General features: G+C 40.9%; 1 protein-coding gene across 1 annotated transcript; it reads left to right on the top strand.

The window, feature by feature from the left end:
* Nucleotides 1-7,373: 7,373 nt before the first annotated feature.
* On the top strand, nucleotides 7,374-16,048 carry LOC121396268 (caltractin-like). The gene is made up of 5 exons (XM_041571082.1): nucleotides 7,374-8,148; nucleotides 8,594-8,739; nucleotides 9,655-9,759; nucleotides 15,321-15,424; nucleotides 15,876-16,048. Exons 1-5 carry the CDS (start codon nucleotides 8,032-8,034, stop codon nucleotides 16,046-16,048), a joined length of 645 nt encoding a protein of 214 aa, XP_041427016.1. The 5' UTR covers nucleotides 7,374-8,031.
* The last annotated feature ends 1,729 nt before the right edge of the window (nucleotides 16,049-17,777 follow it).

Raw genomic sequence — 17,777 nt, forward strand, 5'->3', positions numbered from 1 at the left:
CAGATTGTTCTTTGTTCAGTGGCCTTAAAAGAAAAAATATCTTTAGTAATCATAAATATAATAAATTCAATAAGATACAATTATGTACAAAGAAGTCTGCGTACCTACTGATATATAAACATTGCTGGTGTATAGTCCTTATTTAGACCCCGTGGCCACACTGTGTCTAGTCTATGAATCCACTGCATCTCTAGTTTGTGTAAAGCCAGTAATCTATTACCTCCTCTTCTGGGTATTGGGACTGTGTCAATAACCTGATATTTTAATTGACTCACTGTGTGGCCAGATTTTTGAAAATGTGCGGGTACAGGTAGGGCAGTTTGTCCTGTACGAATCGTTGATTTGTGCTTAGATATACGATCCTTAATTTTCTGTGTTGTTTCCCCCACATATAATAGGCCGCAAGGACACTTTAATAAATACACCACAAAGGACGATTCACACGTAAAGTAATGTTTGATATTGTATTGTTTGCCAGAGTGTGGATGATGGAATGTGCTCCCTTTTATTACTGAATTACACTGACAGCAGTGGAGGCAGGGAAAGGTGCCAAATTTAGGATTTTGTAGAAACGGTCCCCTTTGGGGCTTCCGACTGCCCACATCAGCTTTAAAGGAGAAGGAAAGCCCCAGGGCGCAAAACCCCTCCCCCCCTCCCGTGTATTGCCCCCCCTCCCTCCTCCCCCCTGGCCTACCCCTCCCGCTGGGCAAATGCCCCTAGCTTGTTACTCACCCCTCTGCGCAGGTCCTGTCCACGGAGTTCACAGTCGCCATCTTCTCCCACGCGCGTCTTCTTCCTGCTCTGACCGGCGTCTTCTGGCGCATGCGCAGTAGGAACAGGTACCGGTACAGCACTATTGCGCATGTGCCGAATGTCACGAAGTTTTCCGATTTCACTTCGTGACATTCGGCGCATGCGCAATAGAGCTGTACCGGTACCTGTTCCTACTGCGCATGCGCCAGAAGACGCCGGTCAGAGCAGGAAGAAGACGCGCGTGGGAGAAGATGGCGACTGTGAACTCCGTGGACAGGACCTGCGCAGAGGGGTGAGTAACAAGTTAGGGGCATTTGCCCAGGGGGACAGGTAGGCCAGGGGGGAGGAGGGAGGGGGGGCAACACAGGGGAGGGGGGGAGGGGTTTTGCGCCCTGGGGCTTTCCTTAACCAGCCGATCCCTTAGATTTTTAGCCCTTTTGTAGGCCAACATTGGTGGTAGGTTGAAACTTTGAACTTCTGGAAGACAAGACTGTAAAATATGCCAATGTTTGTGAATGATCGTGACTTGGAGTTGATATGGCGTCTGATCCTTTAGGAGGACACAAATACCTTTACTAAATGGTGTCAACTTGATTGACCTGTGGTGCTTAGTGCCCTTCTGGAGAGGCCAACGAGTGATGAGAGGTCCTCCCCTTCATTGGCATAGGTAGCTGAGGGAGTATATGGGTGCCCCTGCACACTCCAAACTTGTGGCCACTGGATGTGCAGCTGAAAAATTCCCCCATCTTGCCACCTGCAATATGCATATTATGGATCCAGCAGGCCCAGGTGCAAACTTACCCCCCCCCACTCCCAGTAGTTACACCACTGTTCCCCTTAATATAGTGAATTCCCCTGTGAGCCAGAGTCATAAACTCATGTGAATGTAACACTGTTTCTAAAAGCAATTATGAGTTTGAAATCATTCATCAAATTAAATGTTGCATGCATAAAATACCCCTTACATCAAATTGCCCTGGCACATTTATAACATGCCACAGAAAGAGCTTAAAAATTAAAGGCGATAATAAATCAATGACAGCATTTTGCAAGTGACTTTTACAAATGACTATTTTCCAGTAAAATTTTTATTTTATTAGATGAGTGGTGAGATGTGAAGCTGCTCAAAACTACAACTCCCAGCATCATCAGCTAACTATTCACAAATAGAGAATCAGATGGCACACACATGAGCATCCGTGCTAAATAGTTGAAATTTATTGAGATCCCCACAATGTTTCGGAGGCACAGCCTCCTTTCTCAAGTGTAAATTGGTACGCAGGTACCAATTTACTTTCTTTCTTAATTTCTTCTTTCATAAGTGTAAAATGGTACACAGGTATATATAGGTGCACAACAGCTACGACAGACTTAAATACCTTACGGAGCACAGATGATAAAATACATCTATTAGAAGATTTGAGCAAGAGACTCGTTAGCTTGAATATGCACTCCATTATGTTGGTAGAATATGCCAAGGTTGAGCATATCCCAAGGGACCTACGTATAAAGAACCAACCAGCGTTGTTGAAAGACCATAGCGAATACCTGGAGAAATGGCAATGTATTTTGAACAAGGCAAGTTTGGATCTGATATACCTAACCATACAATACCTGCAACCAGAGATACAGCGCACATCGACTGAAATTAAAAGACAGAGTTAAACAAGAGGAGTATGAATCGTTGAATGCACAACTTACGGCGAATCTTGACAAACTCACATGTTTGTGAGTGACATCCTTCAGATGAAACTACGGAAGTACAGACCTGATACAGAGTATTATTCCCACAGACGGGTGTATAATTGGCAGGAATAGAAGGCAGAGCGTGGGAGATGGAAGAAACAGGGACGCCGGGGAGCGCACAGCAGTGACGTCACCTCCCAGTCGACAGACAGTGAGGCTGAAACTGAGCAGCGGGCGCCACATAGGAACCTAGGCAGACGGAACCAGGCGCAGGATGAACAAGGGGATTGTATTTTAGCCGGAGGCCTGGAGGATGTCCCCAATGTTCCACATCCTCGACCGCAACAGCAAGACACGCCGAGGCCGACAATGTATTTTAAGGATCAAGCAGGCTGTACTGCCAGCATGGGTAAATTTAAAAATAGAAATCCTTACTATAACCCTGATTCACTTAATGTCTTTGAAAGATTGGTTATCAATGATGTGACGTCCCTTAATTGTCAATTCAATGATAAAAGACTATACAACTTGTCCAAGGATGAATTTAATGCCCTGACAGAATTGAGTAATAATTCACAGATCACTATCAAAAATGCGGACAAGGGGGGCGCGACGGTTGTCATGGATAAGGATAAATACTTAGGGGAAGCATTTAAGCAATTGACCAATACTGAATATTATGAAAGGTTGAAGCAGGGCCGTAACTAGGGGTAGGCAGAGTAGGTACGTGCCTTGGGCGCAAAGCTGGAGGGGCGCAAGGCACGCGCCTTCTCTGCCTCTCCTATCCCTAGTACGGTCCGCTCTCTGGCTGGCATGTGTGTTTGTTTGCGCATACATGCGCTGTCCCTTTCGCGCTGCCTCATTTTTTTGCGCATGTGCACACAAAGGTTATTTTGCGCATGCGCTCGCATGAACGGTTCTTCGCGCATGCGTGTGCGCCACTGTGGGGCGCTCCAACTAGCCAGGCTTCCTAGAAATCCAGGAAGCGGTCAAAAATGCTAAATCAGGCAAATCCCCAGGTCCTGATGGCTACTCTGCCAGATACTATAAACAATTTGCGGAAATTCTAGCCCCTCAGATGGTAACACTTTTCCAATCTTTCATGGAAGGACATCCCCCTACTCTCCACAAGCAAGGAGCGACTATATGCATGATTCATAAAGAGGGAAAGGATCCGATGAACTGCGAAAGCTATCGCCCTATATCACTGATCAATGTGGACATGAAGCTGTTCGCAAAAATTCTAGCAACTAGATTAGCTCCACATCTTCCTTTGCTGGTACACCCGGACCAAGTGGGCTTTATCCCTGGCAGACAGGCGGGGGATAATGTCAGGAAAGCCATCACTCTTATATATTTGGCAGAGAAACAATCCACTACTACAATGCTACTGTCGTTAGATGCTCAAAAGGCCTTCGATAGGCTGAACTGGAAATATATGATGACAGTACTAGAGGACATACAAGTACCGCTTCCCTTTTTGCGGGGAATCCAACAGCTATACAATGCCCCATCAGCTAAGGTTGCAATGATGGGTACACTTTCGAAGGAGATCAAGATAGAAGGGGGGACAAGACCAGGGTGCCCACTCTCTCCTCTGTTGTTCGCCCTCTCTCTGGAGCCATTGGCCAATGCCATAAGAAACCACCCGCAAATATAAGGAATTGGGGTAGGTGAAACACACCACAAAATTGGCTTATATGCTGACGACATTCTCCTGACTCTGAGCTCACCCCAGACCTCACTACCACACCTTAACGAGCTGCTGGACCAATTCAGCCTTATATCGGGGTTTAAGATCAACAACTCTAAATCGCAAGCATTATCAATCAGGATGCACCCTACAGAGAAAAAGCTACTTCAAGCCAATTTTGACTTCCAGTGGCAAGATAGAGCCATTAAATACCTTGGAATACAGCTAACGGCCAAGTATGATTCCCTATATGACTGCAACTATGTCCCACTAATCGCCTCCTTAAAATCAAGCTTGCAAACCTGGAGCAAATATGGGCTATCTTGGTTTGGCCGTATTTCAACGGTGAAGATGACATTGCTTCCTAAGATACTGTACCTCTTCAGAGTCCTTCCAATAAACTTTCCGGAGAAGACGGACAATTCCCTGCAGAAAGCCATTACACAGTTCATTTGGGATAATAAGCGTCCCAGAATCAAATTGGACATAATGACTAAACCGAAAAGCATGGGGGGAATAGGGGTGCCACACATATTTAGATATTACATGGCAGCGAGATTATCAGAGATGGTGGCTATGCATAGGAGCCCGATCATGCCATGGCTTGATGTCGAAAATGTGAATCTGGCTCCGCTTGCAATGGATCAGATCATCTGGATCCCGGAAAAAGACAGAGTTATACCTGATCATCTTCCCCCTACTTCAATGCATTCGATACAACTTTGGGACAAATACAGAGAAAAACTACAACTATCCCCATGCGACACTATGTTTTGCACATTCCTGGGAAACAAAAAATTCCCACCTGGGGTAGAAACACGAGACTTCCTCCCATGGATTGACAATAAAGCCCATCTATGTACAACCTTAGTCAAAGGACGAGAAATACGTACCTTTCAAGACCTCAAAGACAGCCTACAGCTGCCAAACGGTCAGTTCTTCCGTTATCTACAAATACGCCATTTTATATCTCAAACCTTTCTGCAGGGCAATGCATCCCCACCAACCCCCACACAATTTGAACTCATGTGCAATTCCTCAAACCAATCTGCTCACCTGATCTCAAGCCTGTACAATAAACTCTCTGAGGATAATACCACCTTAGCACAAATGTATATGACCAGATGGGAAGAAGATGTACAGGAGACAATTGAAAATGAAAAGTGGCAGACAATCTGGCTGAAGGCCAGTAAGACGTCAGTGTGCACAATAATACTGGAGAAGGCCTACAAACTGATATTTAGATGGTACATGACCCCGTCAAAGCTGGCCCATTTATCGAAAAACACTCACTCTCCGCAATGTTTTGGGGGATGTGGAGAACGGGGTACATTTTATCACATGTGGTGGACCTGCGAGATAGTTCAGGCGTTCTGGAAGATGATAGCCCATATTCTATCAGCTATTTTCAAACAACATATTGAGCCCGAACCCTTGTCATTTCTTCTAGGCCTACCTCTTAATACATTGACAACCTCTGATTCCAATAAACCAGCGACACATATACTTACGGCAGCAAAAACACTAAGGGCGGCCAAGCGGAAGAGCACCTCTCTACCTATCGCTCTTATCGCTAAAGTAAATTGGATAAGAAACATGGAAACTATTAGAGCATATTTGCAGGGCAAAGACTATCAAAATGGCCTATTATGGCTCCCCTGGGCGGAATATGAGACAGCTCAGACGGAAACGAATTGACTCACGGACTTGGCTCCTCTGCACTCACCCTCTGACCCCTCCCCATTTACTCTTTCCCCCTTTCCCTTTCTTCTCTTGTTCCTATAACTTTTTTCCCCTTTGAGAACTACAGAAAAGCATCATTAACGGATTAGGCAATCCCGACCATGTAACACAGGTTGAACAATAGTATACGATGATAATAAAGATAACGACATGTTCAGTTACGAAATATGAAGGTTTATTTGACACATAGAGTTTCATGTATAGAAATGCTTACAACTATGTCATGCCAATCTGTGATAATGTGACCAGTTTTCCAACTTACATACTCTTACATGTGCTAATGATATGCTTGTTTAACAGAAAATTAAAATCTTTAAATAAATAAATAAAAAAAAAAAAGAATAACGGTGACACATAGGAAATAGAAAGTCATTGGAAAAAGTTATTATTTCTGGTGCTCTGTCTGAAAACAACTAGTTTTTTGAAGGTGAACCACCCCTTTAAGCCCAATCCTTTAATTACAGGTTTGAGATCTCTTATACAGAAATCAATTATCCAGAAAGCTCTGAAATACAGCAATGCTAATGTAGAAATAAATATCTTATTTTTGATTGATTTGCTTTTTTTGTATCTGTAATAATGAGAAATGAACTGCACTTGATAGTAAATAAGCCATGTTGCAGTGGCGTAACTACCGGGGGAGCAGGGGATGCGATTGGGCCAGGGCACCCCATCAGGGCCCCCACAGCAGCTCACGCGCCACGATTCCCGGCGGTTCCGGGTGTACGGAGGGGTGCGGGGGACCCGGCAGCGCGTCCCGCGCCAGGGCCCGTCCACCTCTAGTTATTTTCACTGCCATGTTGAGTTGAGGATCTTAGTATTTAAACATTTTTCATGTATTGGACAGATTATAGTTCGGGTTTCATAAGGCTGAAAACCGAACAGAAAGTTCAGACCGGAACAGGCCTTACAAAAACAGAACTGTTTGGGTCAAAACCGAAAAGGTGGCAACCCTAACTGTATCCAAAGTAAAGCAGTGCCTTCCCAAAGGTAAAGAAACCTATAAAACATAAAATAAGTAGGCAAATATAACTAAATGTTCTATACAATTACACACAAAGTGGTTCCTGGCATCAGGGCTGGTCCTATCAAATGTGGGGCCCAATTGGGACCATGTTGGCGGGCCCCTAGACAAATTGTTGCTGGCTACTGACACACCAAGTATTTAGGAAAATAAGGGCATACAGGCACAAAATAGAAAGGAAAGGGGCAGACAAGGTAAGAGAGTGAGAGGGATGAAATAGGGGCACATAATAGGGGCACACAGGGTAAGAGAGAGAGGGAGGAAATAGGAGAGTGGACTGGGCCAATTAGTTTCAGCTTGGGAGCAGGCTTGGTTGGATTGGGGGCAGGCAAGACCTATCAAGGTTGGAGGAAAGCTGGGCCTATGAGAGTTGGGGGCAGGCTAGACCTATGGATTTGGGGATGGGCTGGACTCTCAAAGTTGGGGGCAGGCCAGGCAGCATCATGTGCTGAGGGAAATATTATCTGTGCTGCCCTGTGGTGCAGGGCCCCCCAGAGGTGCGGGGCCCTATTGGGCCCAATTGGTCCAATAGGCCTAAGGCCGGCCCTGCCTGGCATGTATTTGTTAACGATACCCATTTGCGAATGTTAAATTGTGTTTATTGGTGTAATTAGTTCTATAGTGTTGCTTGAGACAACTACACAGTGAGCTTGGAAAACTGTGAAGCTTAAATGCAGTGAAATTCTACCCATCATTTTCACCAAATCTTGAATAGGCTCAAAAACGTAAAAAAGTTGCTTAAATTTGAATACAAGTTGGGCCGGAACTAAGGGCAGGCACGTTCCTCAAAAGCAGCCAACCCCTAGTCCGCCAATCAAAAAGGAAACGCACGCGCGTCCTCCTTTGGGGACGGTTGCGCACGGGCGTCTTCCTTTGCGCACGGATGCGCACTCGCGTCCTCGTTTACGCACGGCCGCGCGGGGGAGCACGACGTGCCCGGATGTGTTGCTCGGCACTGGTTCTGGAGAAACCTGGAAACCAGAAAGCAGCGTTCTCTGCAACTGAGCTCTAAGCAGGTGCCCTCTAGTGGCGGTCGCGCTGGATTCCATCTCACTTGGTTACCAAGACAAACAAATGTTATGAGCAGCGCGCCTGGCTGGGGAGACACAACGAGAAAGTGCTCGCAGCGAATATGCTGAGGACCAAAAAGAAAACTAAGAAGAAAACCATTAAAAAAACATCTTCAACAAATGTGAAAAAGGAGTCGATTCCTGAAGCGCAGCTTCCCAAGAGAGTTCCTGGAGAAAAGGTAGGAGCAGAGACAGGAGCTGGGAGAGACCCATGAAAAGAGCAAGATTAGGCTGTACCATGAATCAGTCAGACATTAAATAAGTGATGTTCCAAATGAATAGCTTGCTGCCATTTAAATGTTATACACTAGAAAAACACCTTGTTATTAATGGCATTTGTCATTGTGACTACTGTAAGTGGGAGCATCACATCATAGGTTAATGTTGTGGCTCACATTTCCATGTTGTTTAGCTGATTCTCTGATAAACCACAGATTTAGAGACAGTACAGATGGAATAAGATCACAGCCTAGCTGTGTAAAATGCTATGGTGGGCATCATCGGCCCCTGGGACTCTGGACGGACAACCATCATCAAGTTCACTCTAAAATGTGTGATCACACAGGCACACATTGATTTGGAATCTAGCGCATATAATAAATTGTTAATTTTTTTCTAATTAAGCTTTTAGCAGCTCTGCAAGAATGGAAATATGTATTGCAAGCCCAACCAGTGTCCAGAACGATCACAGAAATGGAAAGCAATAATACAGAGCAGGATAGCAAAGAGCTCAGGCTTGTTTTCAAGTGTGTTGATGTCCATAAAACAGGGTAAGTTCTTTTCATAGTTCCTGGAAATTAACACTTTTTAATCATATTTTACAAGACATACTGTTGGACCCCAAATTCTGGCAATACCATTAATATTATGTGAAACATGTAAAGCAAAACCAATTTATCTTAATATTAATCCACTTATTCTTCCAGTAATGCTGGAGGATATGTTATGAAAATTAAAATGGCTTTTCTCTTTACTTAAGGTCAGTAGATTATAGATTCTTTCACTATACAATCCAACCTAGAAAGAGCCCAAAAGAGTAATAAGCACAACTAGTTCTTACTCTTTCTTTGGCCCTTTATCAGTTTTATAATTTACCAAAGTAGTAATCTTTAAGGCTTCTGTATTCAGGCACCAGTAAGATTTCTCTTGATCTACAACAACCAGGTATTGTGGATCTGATATTTGTTGAGAATACTCAACTGTCATTGACCAAAGTCACTAGACAAAGTCTCCACAACAGGATACGGTTCATTTATTTATTTATAATTTATGCCCTTGCTCATTCCCTATGTAATGTCATTAATAAGCACATATTTGAGTTTCAAGGATGGTAAAGGCACTAGTTGTTTCAAGGTTACCTAAAAATGTTGGCTTCATACTGTATTTGTTATGTGACTCATTTTATCTTTTGAAACCCTTGTGAATTCCCAGGCTATTTGGGGCTTCAGCTGCATTGATGTAGAAATCTTTAGGGGGTGTATACCCAATTTCAGGAGCCTTGTTTAGCTTGACTGTGTAGCTGCTATTTAATCACACCATAGTAAGACTTTCAGTAGGGTTGAATGACTGTAAGACTAAAATGCTAATGCAATGAGGCTGTTACCAGAATATGTGATTTGTAGTATTTAGTTGTTATCTTCAGCATGTTATTGAATAAATTCTTTTTTTTAATTTTTTTTTCCTAGATTCCTAAATGCAAGTGAAGTCCAGAGTGCTCTAGAGTTAATGGGATTTGTAATAAATGAACATGGTGAAGAACGTATCAAGAAATGGATGGATTTAAATAAAGGGTGAGATGATTTTCAAGAATGATATCTGAATGATTCATCTGCATAGAAATTAAATAAAAAATAAAAAAAAACCTGGTTGATATCGGGCTGATCCGATCATGGGCCCTAGAGCCCAACGATCATATCATAATGAAAACAATATGGGCGGTCGGATCACGGGACCACATCAACAAACTTTACAAAATTTTTACTCCTGTCCGATCAATGTCTGGCCGACTCTCAGCCAAATATCGATGGCCTATCTATAAAAGCATATACATCACCATATATGTGCACATTTTACAGCGACGTTTCGAGTCAAATTTGGCCCTTTCTCAATGATAGCATTGTTCACATGGCTTAAGAAAGGGACAATTTTTGCTCGAAACGTTACTGTAAAATGTGCACATTTATGGTGATGTATATGCTTTTTGTACTTTAATATAACCGTTTTGCATTAAGCTGTGAGTGCTGTCAGTTTCTTTGGCACTGAATATTGAGGAATTGCAAAAATAGACTTATTAGGATTATTAGGATCATTAGATTTAGCCCCGTTGCATCATTATTAGACTTTAGATTAATGTTGACTAAGGCTGCCACTGGAGTGGTTGACTGAAACTAAAAAGTAATATCTGTTATCAATTGGTGCATTTAAGACAGTTTTACAGTACAGAATACATTGGTACTATAAGATTATTATTTCTATTTTTAGTATTGTTTTCTTTGTCTTAAATGTAAATTACTTAGCAACAACAATTCACACATTTAAATGAAAAAAAAAAATGCCTGATGCTGAAAGCAATACAAATTTTTTATAAACTTGACACTAGATGGGGCTCTTACTTTAAGTTGGCCAAACTTGCAAATATCTGTTTGTCTAACTAGTAAAAAAGATTTTTTTTGATATTTTTTGCCAGATTTGGTCACCCATGTATGTGGTGGACCAAATCAGGTAGCTGTGTCCTCAGTTGCCTCCAATGAGTATTATTAATATCTTAGTTGGGATCAAGTACATGGAACCGTTTTATTATTAAAAAAAGGAAATCATTTTTAAAAATTTCTATTATTTTTATAAAATGGAGTTTATGGGAGATGTCTTTCGTGTAATTTAGGGCTTTCTTGATAACGGGTTTCCAGATGAAGGATCTCATACATGTACAGACATCTGTATTTGGCATACATATCTTAATAATCTAATGTGGTCAAAGGTCAAATGGATATTCAGCCTAGGTTTGCCAATAGAGACACTTTCTACCTTGTCTGTCTATGAGTGGCATTGGCTGCCCAGAGGACCAATTTGAGTGCAAAGTGTTGACATTTATATATGCAGCACTGGTGCATCTGCCAGGGTTGCTTTATGCAGGGGATTAAATGCAATGTGACCAGATGATGTAAATATGGCAACTCCCATACATAATTACAGGGTTTTTTTTTAGTATCTTATAGAATGCATAATTCTAAGCAACCTTTCAATTGGTCTTCATTGTTTATTTTTTATAGTTTTTGAATTATTTGCCATCTTCTTCTAACTCTTTCCAGTTTTCAAATGGGGGTCACTGACCCCACCTTAAAAAACAAATGGCTACAAATGTATTGTTATTGCTACTTTTTATTACCTGCTTTCTATTCAAGCCTTTCTTATTCATACTCCAGTCTCTTATTCAAATCACTGCATGGTTACCAAGGTCATTTGGACCCTAGCAACCAGACTGCTGAAAATGCAAACTAGAGAGCTGCTGATTAAATGCTAAATAATTTAAAAACCACAAATAATAAGAAATGAAAACCAAATGCAAATTGTCTCACAATATCACTTTCTACATCATATGAAAGTGAAGCAGGAAGGGGTGGAACCCTTAATATCAGAGGGGGTCAGCTGGTTGATTAGAACAAAAAAAAGCTGATATTCTGAACTCATATTTTTAGTCTGTCTACACAAATGAGGATCCAGTTAATGAAGGGTTCCTTCTTAATAGTCCCAATTCTAGTATTACAACTAATGATGCATGGTTCATACATGAGGAAATTCAATAGAGACAAGAACATGTTAAGATAAACAAAGGTCCGGGCCGGATGGTATTCATCCCAGGATACTTAGCGAGCTTAGCTCTGTGATTGCCAAACCTCTTTACTTAATTTTTCAGGATTCATTGAGGTCTGGCATGGTGCAGAGAGACTTGCGAATTGCTAATGTGGTGCCTCTATTCAAAAAGGGATCCTGTTCTCAGCCTCAAACTATAGGCCAATTAGTCTGACGTCAGTGGTAGAAAAGCTTTTCCAAGGGTTAATAAAGTATAAGATACTGGATGTCATAGCAAATAATAATACATGAGTTTGTGCCAGCATGGTTTTATGCATAATAGATCCTGCCAGCCTCATCTGGAGTATGCAGTGCAGTTTTGGACTCCAGTCCTTAAGAGGGATATAAATGAGCTGGAGAGAGTGCAGAGACTAAGTGCAACTAAACTGGTTAGAGGGACGGAAGACTTAAATTATGAGGGGGGACTGTCAAGGTTGGGGTTGTTTTCTCTGGAAAAAAAGCGCTTGCGAGGGGACATGATTACACTTTACAAGTATATTAAAGGACATAGAAAAATAGCAGAGGACCTTTTTACCCATAAAGAGGATCACCGTACCAGAGGCCTCCCCTTCAGACTAGAAGCAAAGAACTTTCATTTGAAGCAACGTAGGGGGTTCTTGACAGTGAGGACAGTGAGGTTGTGGAATGCACTGCCGGGTGATGTTGTGATGGCTGATTCAGTTAATGTCTTTAAGAGTGGCTTGGATGATTTCTTGGACAGACATAATATCAAAGGCTATAGTATAGATATGGGTATATATATAATTTATGTGAAGGTCTGGAGGGGTGTGTGTATGGATGTTGGGTTTTCATTTGGAGGGGTTGAACTTGATAAACTTTGTCTTTTTTCTACCTGATTTAACTATGTAACTATGTTAACAAAAAGGTGAACAACCCCTTTAAGATAAATGGTACCCATAATAATGATATCTTTTCACAAGGCAGAGTATGGCACAGCATATGTCTAGCCACAAGAAAAACAGAAGCCTTATTTTGCATAGCGCTGCAGATTGTTGCATTGCAGATAGGATGGTACCACTCCCCCCCCCAAAATTACAGAACTGAAATTAACAGCACTTCTAAAGAAACAACATATTTAGTTTTACTGTATATTTGAAAAAGCTTAATAAGCAAGTGTAAATATAGTAGTTTCCACTTCTTCTAGAAATAAAAAAGAACATGATTATCTTCCACATATCACACGATTTGGCCTATGGCCCCCAGTTCAGAATCTCAGTGTTGTCCCTGGCAGGGTTCTGCCCCTGACAGCTATGTTATGTTATGCTATAATAGCTACGGCCGATTTATATTAGCACTCTGTCTATCAGCACCTCTAATAGTGCATTCAATAGTAACACATTTTTATATTTTAATTGGTAAAGGTATGTGATCCATTATCTGGAAACCCATTATCTAGAAAGCTCTTAAATACAGGAAGACTCCATTTTAATCAAATAATTAAAAAAATTAAAACTTGCCCTTTTCTCTGTAATAATTAAACAATTTCCCATACTTAATACCAGCTAAGCTATAACTAAAGTGGTTGTTCACCTTTCAATACTTTTTTCAATTTAGTTGTTTGCAGATTGTTCACCAGAAATAAAGACTTTTTTCAGTTTCGTTCTTTTTTCTTTACCACATATCCAAAATGTAAGTTTAAGGGGGTTATTTACTAAACGTGAAAAATCACAAATTATATGGAATTTATTAAACCCAGAGGATGGAAAAGTCAGAATCTGAAAATGCGGCATCTCAGACCTGTCAAGGTTGCATATAAGTCAATGGGAGAAGTCCCAATTATTTTTTGATGTGCGCTGGTTTTTTGGCAATACCCTGAAGTTTTCAGGCAAAATTCCGAGTTTTCTGGTGAAAAATCAGAAAAAATTGCGAAAATCGGATGAAAGATCCGAACAAATTGTGAAGATCTGTTTTTTCACGATATTTTCCCGTAAACAAAATTTTCGGGAAAGTGTATTAATAAATAAGCCCAAAAAACCTGTGCGGATTTGGTTGGAGTTATTTTCAGGAAATACTGAGATAAATTCGGACTTTGATAAATAACCCCCTTAGTTTAATGTTTGTGTCTTTCATTCTGGCAGCTCAGTAATTCAGGCGCTAATTCTGAACTGTTACAATTTGCTACTTAAAGAGATACTGACATCAGAAAATAACCTTTTTTTATTATCTATTATAACATTGTTTTTGAATGCTATTCATAATTTTGCCATAAAAGTATTTGAATGATGCTTTTACTTTACCTTTCTTACTATCCTGTTCCTCTATGAGGGGGCTGCCATATTTGTGCAGCAGTAGTCCTTTAGCATTAAAAACTGTAACTGACGGGTTAAGAAGGGACAGTCAGGTTGGTAAAAGTCAGGTTTAGGAACTTCAAGTGACAATTACTTACAAAAGCATAACTGCGGCAGTGCAAGCGTTTCTAAGTGACATTACGCTGGTGATCACTTCTGCCTAGTGAAACTTCATTAGCCCTCTTACCCTTAGGTCAATTTGAATAGGGTGGGTACATTAAAGTCATATGGACGTCTTTATTAGAGATTGTGCAAATGCATGAAGTGGCCACTTTTTATTACAAATGTCCAAGGAACCTGTATAAAGACAGGAGAGATCCCATAATGCCTTACACATGAGTCCACCCTAAAATGAATTTTCCATGCCCCTGAAATGTCTGGGGAAAAATATTAACCCAAAAAAGTTTAATAGTTAGGACTTTTGCAGGCAACCCCGCTTTAAAAAAGGAAAAGTCGCCAGCGTTTTTACAACTTTAAAGCATTTCCGGAAGACAAGATATGATGTAACTTACATAAGATTGAGGAAGATGTAGCTTCACTTTAGCAATTTGCCTGGTCTGAGTTGGTGAAGTCAACTCTGGCAAAAGAAGTAATGTTCAGTAAAATTCGAGTAACGACCGTTCGCCAGAGCAAAAAGTCGCCTGGTGATAGAGTGCCAATGAACGCTACCAACGGTCCCGTTCACTAGCAAATTATCACCTACACCTGTTAGTAAATTAGCGATGTCCCTGCATATGGGATTTCTGGCGAAATGTCACTAGCATTAGCCACTTCGCCCTTTAGTAAATATTCACAAATGTATTCAGTGTTTTGGGGGGTTGTGTTCTACCACCCTGAAATTCATGATATAACAGAGGTCATTCATTCCTATTGTGGTGTACCCACTGACCACCAGCCGTGTGGTTTAGTTCTGTGCAGTGGTTACAGGGATCATGGTATTCTAGTACCATTAACAAACTTTCTTGGAGTATGGGGTTCCATTGCCATACAGCAAGCCTTTACAAAATGTGATCTAACCATGAAACTCCCACAATGACCCCTGTAAATGACTCCAGTGTTAGAGATTTTGGTGATCAGATTCCAGCTTGTAAAATAATTGTGGGCCTTTGATAAACTGAGGATGTGCATTATTTCTGCTACTATCTGTTATGAAATATATTCATTATTTTCCACATTTGTTTGCACAATTTTAGGAGTCTTGGATTTTGTGGGTTTCAGGAGCTCATTGCAGATTGGCATGGTGTAACCAGGGATTTCTACAAGGAGCTCAAGAAAGGATTTTCTATGATTGATCATGGTGAGAAAATTATTGAAGACCTACAGTATTATCTGTAATTCTTAAATTACTTTACAAATTGTCAAGTAATCAGATCAGGATAGTGTGTGATTCCAGATAAAGCCACAGTGATATCATATATTTAAGTTTTGATGACTGCAGATGTAATTAATGACTGCAAGTGCAATTGCAATGTTCCCTGCAGTCAGTTACTGGTTAAAAAAACTGTTCTTAAACTCTTAGCAAATAGAAATATTAGGCTATACCCCAGGAAATTGCAGAGATTAATAAATTAAATGGAATGGCCATTTTTCTAAACAATAATGAAATTCTATTGAAGATTTCAGATGGCATAGTAAAAGCCAGTAAATATAGCCCTATATTCATGTCTTATTATGTAGGAAGTAAATATTAGAATTATATGTATGACGCCAGTTAAAATATGGAATGAATGTCTGACTTTTTTTTTCAGATAAAGATGGAAAAATTACCATAACTGATTTGAGTGCATCCTCCAAGATGGCAGGAATTCATTTGTCACGCCAGGAGCTTGAAGAGATGATGGCAGAAGCTGATCAAAATGGAGACCATGCCATTGACATTAGTGAATTTATTGAAATTATGCTAAAAACCAACCTGTTTTAGAGACAGATTATTCATAGTCAGTCAACAGCAATATAAACTCATTGTTAGTTTGTCATATACAGCACAGAAATAGGAAACAAATTACTTGCAGTTATTATGTGTGTGGGTGACAGAATACCATGAAATGAAGAATGCTTGCCTTCTCCTGACCACAACAATGATGTTGCAAAATAAATAAAGATATTAGCCTATTTGAGATAACTATTGGCTGCTCTGCATATTAGCACTCATTTTCAAAGCAAGTAGATGACCACAAAGAAGATTTCCAGTGTAATTGCAGGCACCAGTATAACAGCGTGTATCACATCCCATATGCGATTGACCAATGTGGACACACTTCTGATTTGGTGTGTTCTTTTGTGCTGTCGCCACTTACAGCACAATATTGCAAACGTAAAAAGTCACACTCTCCCATGCACACATGCAAGCACAGAAAGTAAATGCAGCCTTTCTCACAGAGAAAGATCATATTATACTCATTATGGTCAATTTTATTAGGAACCAATTAATTAAGTGTGGGAGGAAACTGAAGTAGCTGAAGGAAACAATGCAATCATTGGTATACAGATGGATTCGCACAACAGGCCCCCGAAATCTTCAACATTATCAGTAGAGAGGCAGAGAATTAGCTGGATACTTTGGATTTTATTACGGGGACTTGGGGCACTTGACATGCTTAAAAGTAAAACTCCATGTGGGGTCAATTGGCCCCCCTTGCCCCACTTCACATAGATGCCTAGGCATTGTCCCATATGCTTTTGACAGACATTTCACTGTAAGTTTAGAATATTGTAAGATTGTACAGCATTGCCTATCCTAAATAAAGCTTACATATTATTATACATTCATACATACACTTTTATATGCATTGCACCCAGACCCTTTTCATGCAGATGTTGCTCCAAAGGGGAAGTCAGGCATTCCTACCAAGCTTTATAAAAATGTATATGATTTTATACAACATTGTGCATTTTTATAATTAAATACACACTTTTAAAAAACAAGCCCCTTTCTGTTACTGGTGGGTGCAGGGCCCCACCAGGGCTGCTGCCCGGGGCACCCGCACCCTCCAAGGGACTCCTGCCTCACCCCCCTACAGGAGCCACCCGCCCTCCCCCGAGTGCGGGTAAATTAAACCTACCTTCAGCGCATCGGGGAATGGAGATCAGTGGCCTGGAGGAGCACCGGCAGGGATCGGCCCAGTCCGACCCTGGTCACATGTCTGAAATTGTATTTCTAGTTCATCTGTGCTTTAAGCTCCATTGTAATTTCTGGAAGGTTATTTTCTAATGTGATTTATTTGTGCATTGCTGAAACCTAACAAACAACGCACTCTTTCTGTGAGTCACTGACTGATTTCCCTTGCTCTAACTGGCTGATTCCAGGATGAGTCTGCAACGTGCAATGCACTACTGACACATGGCAGCATATAGTTGATCACAGTAGGAAACAAATTGTTAGGTTGAGGAAGCACACTGATCTGAATATAAAAAGTGCGCACAAAAAAGGGCTGACCGATGTGGTAAGTTTTGAGTTTTTCAGACAATTCCTAGTGGAAACAATATCTGAAAACCTTTGAATTGATTTAATGTGAGCAAATATGGTTTTCATTGTATTTGCACTTAATAAAGTTTGATTTTTAGAGCTTTTTTGAAATATAGGAAAACCACAAATTTTTTGAGATTTGTGGAAAAGAAAAGCAATTTGTCTGTTAGTTAATGGGCCCCCT

The sequence above is a fragment of the Xenopus laevis genome, chromosome 7S, assembly GCF_017654675.1.
Source record: "Xenopus laevis strain J_2021 chromosome 7S, Xenopus_laevis_v10.1, whole genome shotgun sequence".
In the NCBI taxonomy this organism is placed as follows: Eukaryota; Metazoa; Chordata; class Amphibia; order Anura; family Pipidae; genus Xenopus; species Xenopus laevis.

What these genes read in the sequence shown, in the direction of transcription:
- LOC121396268 (XM_041571082.1), top strand. Translation starts at nt 8,032, where the DNA reads ATGCTGAGGACCAAAAAGAAAACTAAGAAGAAAACCATTAAAAAAACA. An exon ending in GTTGATGTCCATAAAACAGG is followed by an intron (nt 8,740 to 9,654) that starts GTAAGTTCTTTT and finishes TTTTTTTCCTAG; the next exon opens with ATTCCTAAATGCAAGTGAAG. An exon ending in ATTTTCTATGATTGATCATG is followed by an intron (nt 15,425 to 15,875) that starts GTGAGAAAATTA and finishes TTTTTTTTTCAG; the next exon opens with ATAAAGATGGAAAAATTACC.